At 39.1% G+C, this 9,905-nt stretch overlaps 1 protein-coding gene across 1 annotated transcript in view; it reads left to right on the forward strand.

The window, feature by feature from the left end:
- The window catches only part of TRARG1 (trafficking regulator of GLUT4 (SLC2A4) 1), a 49,054-nt gene extending 39,356 nt beyond the window's left edge, over positions 1 to 9,698 (forward strand). Inside the window, exon 3 of the mRNA XM_083172291.1 lies at positions 5,793 to 9,698. Coding sequence (XP_083028417.1) covers positions 5,793 to 5,803 — 11 coding nt within the window. The 3' untranslated portion in view covers positions 5,804 to 9,698. The remainder of the gene's footprint in view (positions 1 to 5,792) is intronic.
- Positions 9,699 to 9,905: the final 207 nt, after the last annotated feature.

Genomic DNA, 9,905 nt, shown 5'->3' on the forward strand with positions numbered 1-9,905 from the left:
AAAAGCACATACTGTATAATATTACCTTTTCACCCCTTATTGCATTCATATAGTAGATCCAAAGCAATCCTCTTTCTTCTGCATTTTGTTTAAAGCAAAAGGAAATAAAACATATTAGTGATGCAGAACTGAGCCCCAGCATGAAAGACAGGCATGAAGACTTTTCCACCACTAACCAATACAGAGCATCTTTGCTCTGATTGCTTAGGGCATGAGAAAGTCAATATGATTGGGAACTGCAGCTACGCAACATATATATATATATATATATATTTATATATATATATATATATATATATATATATATATATATATACACATACACTGGTTTTGTGACACTTCAATAAAATAAAACAGGAAATAAGAAGTGACACAGGTAATATAGACAGGCATACACTGTAACTCAGGTCATGCCCTCCTTGCATTCTCTAGAATTTGTCCCTACACCTACTCATATCTTGCCCCTCGGGCAGCCACCCTCTTCTCCCCCATAACTTACTCCACCTCTCTTGTGCCCCCACTTTCTTGACCTTCCTACCCATCACCCGCAGGGTTGCCGAATTTAATATTCTCCTCTCCAGGAGAAGCCCGGAGTGGAGAGTTTCAGCAGCTGCTCTGGGGCGGGGCTTGAGCATGACATCGCTAAGCTCCACCCCATAATGTTAAACAGGGGAATTCGCGAATCTCCGTGATGGGGCGGGGCTAAAATGACGCGATTTTGCCGTTTTAGCTCCGCCCCCTCCTCTGAGACCCGCGGATTGCGGAATTTAAATGCCGCGATCGGGGGCGCAGCGGGGGTCCCCCCTGAATCCGGGAGGGTTGCCCACCCTTCCGGGGGGCCGGGAGGGGGACCCGATTTTCGGGAGACTCCCAGCCATTCCGGGAGGGTAGGCAACCCTGCACCCGTATTTCTGACAGTGTAACTGCATAGTCATCTTTCTCACTTTCCCCTAAAGACCACTAAGTCCCACCTCCACCTAATGTTATTACCCTTCCTACTACATTTTAAGTTTTTACAGGCAGGTTCCTCAATAATATAATTTATCTATATAAAACGGATGACAAAGTTACAAGCAAATGTTGTTATACTATATGGATGAAGGGGGCAAAGTATTGTCTTTTCTTTGCCAGGGGAACCCAGACCACTTGGTATGGTCTTTGAACACATAAATTAAAGTAACCAATCAGTAGTATAGTGGAAAAACTTTATGTGGTCCTAAAGTGCTCATAGGTTATTAGACATTAAAGTGACTCTTTCCGTCATGTGCAGCTTGAAATACGCTAAACAGATAAGTAAGAACATGTCCCATACATAATAAGTGTAGGTCATACTTACCTACATTGTATACCCCCTATCCAGGAGAAGCCCAGAGAGGAGCGGGAATGGGCTCTCACATCATTAGGCCCCACCCTCGCATTTGCATAATGTTTTGATTCACAGTTACTTGGCGAAGGGGTGGTTCTAAAATTACCTGAGTTTAGGTCAGTTAGTCCTACCTCCTTTATATGTAACTACAATTCCAAGTATGATCTCCCCATATGGGGGATTTAGCCAATCTGCTGGGGACTACCTGAAAAACCACAAGGTTTCTGGAATTTATGGGAGAATATGCAAATATTGCATAGTTCTGCTGTTCACAAATCACCGTACTTCTGTACTTTCATTCTACGATTTAAGCAGATACTGTTTATATAGGGCTCTTATATAAGTAATTTACTAAACATACAGCATGTGACTGTGCAGCATATTTCGTTTTGCATAACTGTATATTTTATCACCTTGCACAAGAGTAAAAATGTCACATTCTGCCTGCTGTTACTGTAGAACTGTTTCTTTATTTAGTTAATATTTTCAAAACTTTTATTAATATACTTTTCATTCAGGCCTCATCCATTTAAGAAATAATAAAACACAACCCTTTCTTCATTCCCTGGATGGGCTGTAATGAAGTCCGTGTTCTGCTGAAGTTGGAAGGTTTTTAAAGGGGCAATCATTTAAAAGTCACGGTTTTGTCCTGTACATGATTGCCCTTTAAATAATGTCCACTTTCGGGCAGCAACCCGCACGTCCGACAAACTCGGGCTTCGTTACATCCCACACAAGCCCCCAGCGAAACACGTGTCTTGACACACCCCCCTCCCCACACAGCTGGCCAAGCATGGGAATCCCTCCGACCGGCGTTTTCAACACTACCAGAACTTCTCATTGTCAGTGTGTATATCCGGAATCAATGGTGAAAGATAACAGGCTTAGCCCGCACCAGCCTGCCTCCTCCAGCGGCTCTACCTGCACCTCATGCCTCCTCTCCCCGCTGCTTCATTGGGACCCAGAGATACTGATCCCCACGATCTAACAGGTGGGATTAGCCCACTATTTCTGCCAATGGAATTAAGTGGGACCAATCAGTCATTTAGCTAATATTAACAGCATTAAATGCCAGGGGAGAGGCTCTATTATCATTGATATGCGTGTTGAAGAGGATAACCTTTTGCCACCCTCATCATCTACCTGATACTGTCATAACATGTTTTAGTGACATCAGTATCTGTTAGGTATTTGTATCACAGTATCACCACCATTGCTTATCAACCTCGGTGTGGACCAGTTCATATCAATACTGTCACCTAGGACATTATCCCTGATTTTGGACCGTGGGTACATTCCTACACAATCGGAAAACGTATATCCAGCCCTGGCTACAGACCATTCTTGTTTTCCTCATTTCTCCATTTCAGGGGAATTGTGCAGTGTCCCCTCACTCTCATCCACCATCCTATACCCAGTATGATGGTGGACAGTAGAAGTGGGGTCACTATATGTTAATTTCCTGCCTCCACCACTATAGTATCATCTGTCTTTGCGGCTCTCTCATTTGCTGAACTGTGGCTGCGACTCTCACTGCAATACCCCAAGGGCAACAGGGACAGCACACACAGCCTAGGTAAACAGCAGAAGCCTCTGCTTACCGCCCCCCGCGGTGTCCTCTCATCAGACAGGACTCCTACAGCCATACTTTATTGGATCGCCTGAAACCATCAGAACTCAGAAGCTAAGCAGTGACGGGCAGAATTAGTACCTATTTGGGAGACCAATAGGGAACCATCGGTGCTGTAGTCAACCTGGATAGCAGAAACACCGCTGTATAGTGGGTTTTCTTTCTGATCCCTCATGTGCTATACTTACCAACTACACCCGACATGTTGGTGTAACCAGATATTATCAAATATAATATACAGTATGTGGGTCTTTCAAGGGGCTGTGTCCTGTGTTGTACAGTCTGATATCTCCTCCACCACTTGTGCAATTAATTGATATGTAAAGTTTATGAGTTATCACTTATCTTGAGGTTTACTCCAATTAAGAAAGGAGAATCAGCTGCCTTACTAATTTTTCGCCTAAGATTTATTAAATATTCTTTGAGTATCAAGGATCTGACCTTTTTTCATTCTAAATTGAATATGTTTATGTGTATTTTGTATTGTTAATAAAACAGGGGTAAGGATATATTCAAGCGCTGTCTGTATGTGTTTTCTTCACTTCTCCCGTTCTCATGGGTCGATATGCGGAAATAAAGAAAAAAGAACACAATGTGTGGGACTGTATTTTTATTTTTTAAAACATACAGAGAGAACAGAAGTGGAACGTACCACACTCACAAAAGGAGTGTGTATTTCAAATACGAAAAGGTATCTTTTTTTTTTGGTGATAGTATAGCCTTCACCAAATCCACCCTGGTGTCCAATAGAATTAGATTGAGCATACGTTTTCACTCACACGATCAAGGTGTTACAATACATATAATGGTTTCTTTTAAGAGCAAGCGTACCAATAACTCACAATTGGCAGGAATTTTCAAAGCACATCTGGGTTTCTTTAGCTTGAAAAAATTGTTTTTATTGTCAAACACAAAAATTAAAATACACTCTGACCATAGGTACACTTTGTTTCAATGTCCAGCATAAACACAGAATGGTCCAAAGTTTAAAAGAGGTTGTGCAGATCCAGAAAGCCAGTCAACGCGTTTCGATTTAAAATCTTAATAAAGAGCCTTGAAAAAGATTTTAAATCGAAACGCGTTGGCTGGCTTTCTGGATCTGCACAACCTCTTTTAAACTTTGGACCATTCTGTGTTTATGCTGGACATTGAAACAAAGTGTATCTATGGTCAGAGTGTATTTTAATTTTTGTGTTTGACAATAAAAACAATTTTTTCAAGCTAAAGAAACCCAGATGTGCTTTGAAAATTCCTGCCAATTGTGAGTTATTGGTACGCTTGCTCTTAAAAGAAACCATTATATGTATTGTAACACCTTGATCGTGTGAGTGAAAACGTACGCTCAATCTAATTCTATTGGACACCAGGGTGGATTTGGTGAAGGCTATACTATCACCAAAAAAAAAGATACCTTTTCGTATTTGAAATACACACTCCTTTTGTGAGTGTGGTACGTTCCACTTCTGTTCCCTCTGTATGTTTTAAAAAATAAAAATACAGTCCCACACATTGTGTTCTTTTTTCTTTATTTCCGCATATCGACCCATGAGAACGGGAGAAGTGAAGAAAACACATACAGACAGCGCTTGAATATATCCTTACCCCTGTTTTATTTACTATTGTCTTACTTGTTTTGGTTGAACAAGTTTTTTGGTTATATTGAGCTGCTCTTCTGTTTCTTTTGCGCCTTGGAAACCTCCAGTATTTTATACTACATATTTTGTATTGTTCACTAGCCAATTATAGGCACCAAGTATATTTTAGACGTAAAATTAAAAGTTAGTTTTTAATCTTTGCCATACTGTATATCATCTGTCTATATTCTAAAAAATGAGCCCCAAATCCCGTCTGTTCTCTTTAAGTCACCTCTGACTTTTAACCGCAGTTACGCTAATGAACTGTCCTTTGGGAGCACCACCAACCACACACTGCTAATAAATATACTTACAACTAGCAGTTTACACGTTGGTTCTCTGTATGAATTTTCTGTTGTTCCAATCAAGGTCCAACCTGTGCCAACCCACCCCCACCCTCCAGAATATCCCACACAATTTGTCACTTTTTTTTTACTACTGTACATGTATAGAATTCTATAGGTCAACACAGACAACCCATTGACATAGCCAAAAAAGCTCATCACGTGCAAAAGGTCGACATGAATCAGATCGACATGAAACAAGTCGGCACATTAAAAGATTGACATGAGTTTGACACTATTTTTTTTCTTCCTTTTTTTGACTTTTTTCATTCTTTACCATCCACGTGAACTACAACTGAGAATGCTAAAGTGTCGCGAGTGCAGAGACTCCGAGGCACAAAGCCCAAAGCATGGCGAGTGAAGGGAGCCAGGCGAGGGTACTCATAAACTAATTGGGGGTCCATGCCCAATTGACACCAAAATGAGAAAAACCCAATGTCGACATTTTCATGCGTCAACCCATTTTCATACTAACCTTTTGCTTGTGTCAACATTTTCACCATATTGTCCTATTGCATGCCAACCTTGTGCCAATGCCGACCTGCATATCTACCTTTTTCATTTGTCAAACTTTTGTCTGTCTACCAATATTGGTCAAGCTATTGACTGTCTATCTAGACACAGTCTATCTAATAATCCACACCCGTAGAAGTTTATCGGACCCACATCCATTCACCTACTACAACTGTAAAAATCAAATCATTTTTTTTGAGGGTACTTGACAATTATAGTTGATGGGATGAAATGTTTTTGAATGAGTGGCTTATTGAACGGTCCACCAGCTGTTTTCTGACCTCTGTTGTTTTTACCCCTTCTAGTTTTCCACTAGGTGTGCCGATGATCTGGAGCTCAGAGGGAGATCCGGACGCAGCCTGCCTTTCCTTCGCACTTTTTTATCCTCCTCACTGCAAGACAACCTTCCATCTTGGAGAGTGCCCGGAGGAAGGAGCAGGTCCATTTCTTCCCAAAGCTCAAGGGATTGCATGCAGCACTTAAAACGCCCTTGAGAATTGTGGGAGATGCAGGAGTAGAGCACACAAAGAGAGGGACTTGCAAAAAGGGATACAGAGAGATGCCTTAAGAAACAGAAAATCCTATACATGAACAATGTGTGGAAGGGCATCTGGGGACTGGCATTCAGGTGATGGCACAAATCCTTTTTTTATTTCCAGCTTTTGTATCAAAGGAATGAAAGCTATTGTCTGTATTAAATAATAAAGCTATAAACTGCCATATATAGGGTAGTATTTAGGAGAAAACGTCACGTTGCGCCAAGTGGTGCGACCTCCCCCTGTTTTGGATGATGCTGCTTCCTCGCTGACAAAATGGAACAAGACTTTTAATCTCTTTTTTAGTATTTTTGATGGGTTATTTAAAAAAATACAACAAACACTGAAACAACTAAAAAAACTTTTGGACCATATGCATGTCATTACCGCTATAAGCACCTCTTCTCCTTTGCTTCAGGCTGGTGCTGAAAATACGTAGTAATCAGGGGGTTACTGACACGGGTTTGTGTCTGCAAGGAGACCACTGAGCACCCATTATGGTATAACTAGGGGACACATAGGATATATATATATATATATATATATATATATATATATATACGTGTGTGTGTTGGCATTAAACATCCAAACTTTGTTAGGATCACAGACCAGAGGGACATTATCACATATCACATGTGTGTGTGTATATTTTTTATTTTAAATTGTCAGAATTTGTTACTATTTCAATGTATGCAATGTTTTTTGCACGGTTCATTAAACCAAACGCCACAAGGGATCACTGGAATGACATATCATAATTTGCTGATATAATTATATTTTAACATATATCTAGAGAGAGTTAAAAAAAAAACAGACAAATGAAACTTTATACTTGGTTATATATTGCAAAGGTGTCCTAGATTGCTTAAGCCAAAAATGAGTATCTATCCGCTTGATGAGTATAGAAATGAATTACTTGAGCTTTAAATGCAGATTTGAGCCTGAGCTTTCAAGCAGATTTTTCAAAAATATCCATTATACTAATCCTGAAGTACATTACATACCCAATAATTAAGTACATAATGCACAACTACTTGTGTGTCAATATAGTATCTCCATGTGTCAGCTTTCATATAACCCACTTGCTTTGTGCATTAGGATAGTAAATGCAGGTAGCTAATTAATAGTTGTTGCCAGGAGCATCAAGAAGGAAGTGGATACAGATTACGGTATTCAGAAACAGACCTGTCCAATTATCCAGGCGTCCAAAGAGATGCTGCCATGTAGATAAGATGTCAAAACCACACCCCTTTTGGTGGTTGGTGCATCTTGTAGCGAAGACCGTTTTTTGACAATGGGTGTGGCCACGCAACAACTTGTTTGGCCCTGCCCTCTAGTACTGGGGCCCAATTGATCTCCTGACAGCCCATATAAGTGCAGATAGTTTTTTCTGGAAAAAAGTACTCAACATCGGCTAGCCTTCTGTTTCACCAAACTTTTTACGTGTACAGTAATTTCACAGTTTCCAATTTTCACAATTTGAAGTTGGCAAGAGTATAACATCCTCACATAAAAAGTGCATTGGCAGATTAGATTCTGGATTTTGGTTGTGCAGTTAATGTGTATGGCTACCATTACCCAATTATATTGGTGCATCAAGACCAAACACTTCCACTGTACATCTTTTTTAATGACTTACGCTAATTAATTATGAATTAAAAAGTGTAATAAAATGTCTGCAGTATCCGCTACAAAAATTGCAACAACATTTAAAACTAATGCAACAGCATTAAAATAAATGCTTACATTGTCTGTATTAATTGTAGTTTTGGATGAAAGCATTTATCACATAAAAAAATAAGTAATCATTTAAAAAAAATTATATCAAAAGAGTAAAAAGTGACCATTAGGGGTAAGTCCATTTTATTTCTGCCATGCACAATATAAGTGTTTACTTTTATCATTATTATTGGATGGTGTTGTGAATTTAATCATTGTGCCAATACACATTAGACAAAGAAACATTTAAGCACTGTCCTTCCAGACATATTTTAGTATTTTAGGATTAATCTTCTCTGTCTAAAACAAAAAAAAACAGGATGCATAATTTATAATATTATATTTTTGTGTGAGAATCACTTAGAAAATACACAAACTTGATAAAGCTAACACTACGAGTAAAATATTTATGCCTAATAGCTTAATGCATTTTTCTAGTTTACCCACAATGCACGTTGGCTTCAACCTATTTGACACTGTCGATTTTCTGTGTTGATCTCTTAAATGAAATTGTAACTACAGTAGGTTTTAAAATAGAAAAACAGAATTAATGAGCAGGTACATAAAATGGAGATGGCTGTAATATAATTGCTCTATTATAATATTTATTAGGGACTCACAGAAATGTTAATCAGATTATCTTTATTATCACGTATTCCTTTTCTTCATATAGAGCAAGATATGCACAGCTTGAAAAGTAATAAAATGGAGAATGATAAAGTACCAGCCAATCAGCTCGTAACTGCCGTGTTCCAGACTGGGTTTGAAAAATGTCAGTCAGTAGCTGATTGGTTGGTGGTTTATCACTCTCCATTTTATCACTTTTCAAGCTTAGTACATCTAGCCCTTAAAGCATATAGGGATAGATCTACTTAAGAACTTAATAAAAAGGACAAGTCTTGAAATTACCCATAACACTTAGTCAACTTGCTATTGTAACCCAGTACATTCTATAAAACGATAGGTGGAACTGGAATGGGCAATTTTTCAACTTAATCTTTTTGATACATCTGCCCTACAGTAGGTTGGTCTAAGGGGCTTATACATACGATAGGGACACTTTGAGCTTTTTGAGTTTTTTTTTCTTGGTGTGTTTTGTAAAATAATAGTGTTGTATAATATAATATTCGGACTATACTATGGGGCTTGGTGTTTCTTTTTATAAAAAAATATGTCAAAGTAAAAGAGGTCTGGATCAAAGAATTATGAATGTGTCACAGTGATGGCCTGTGGCTTCAGAGCAACCCACGCCCATTGCTGGTCACAATGGGCCACTGTTAGCTTAAAGGGCAAAGGTTGCCTACCTCTGCTATAGTCTCTGTCTAACCACTCATTTACCTTGTCATGTCTATGTTGATGCAATACTTTGTAACTTAAATTATCTGTACAATGTTTTTGTTATATAATATACGTTACAGTTACTATTCAATTTTTCTATAATAGGAATAGCAGAGACACAAACACAGAGAATACAAAATACAAGCTGTTAGAGGACTATAGACGCAATATGGCATTCTGTAACTCCTGCATCTCCGTAGGAGCTTAGTCTTTGCCATTGAGAAATGATATATTATGAAGAGACAGCAGGAATGTATGCCAAAATGAGGTGCAATGCAGGCAGGGCAGGATGCCATTATACATGAAGCTACATGGCTGTGGTCCAACCCTTGCTAAACATTGGCATGGTCGTTACACTTGAATTCTCCTGTAGCATATGCAACTGACCTTCCCTCCGGACAGTGAGGTCCTTCCTAGACTCTTATATCACTCAGTCAAGCAAACAGTAGCATGCAGAAATCTCCCACTGACTCCCACTTGCCAAACACAAGGGCATGTTATTAGGATGGATGATATATATATAAATATGAAAAATTAGTGGAGCAGGTGCGAGATTGAATGCATTCCATTTTGTATTTTTGGCATGAAAGAAATAAAGTTTGACAATGCATGGGCAAATTGTCTTCGGTCTGATCTTTTACTTGCCTCTAGGGTGACAGCGGTAAGGAGCTGGGACTTAGCCTTTATTTACTAGATATTTCTGCATGACTGTTTTGGCAGCTTTACCAAGGTGAGAATGTTCAACTAGATGGAACAGTCTGGAACACGGCCAGCTTTGCTATATATCAATGGTGAAAAATGAACTGTAACGAGAAGCAGGTTGTG

This window comes from Crinia signifera, chromosome 2 (genome assembly GCF_055691185.1).
Source record: "Crinia signifera chromosome 2, ASM5569118v1, whole genome shotgun sequence".
In the NCBI taxonomy this organism is placed as follows: domain Eukaryota; kingdom Metazoa; phylum Chordata; class Amphibia; order Anura; family Myobatrachidae; genus Crinia; species Crinia signifera.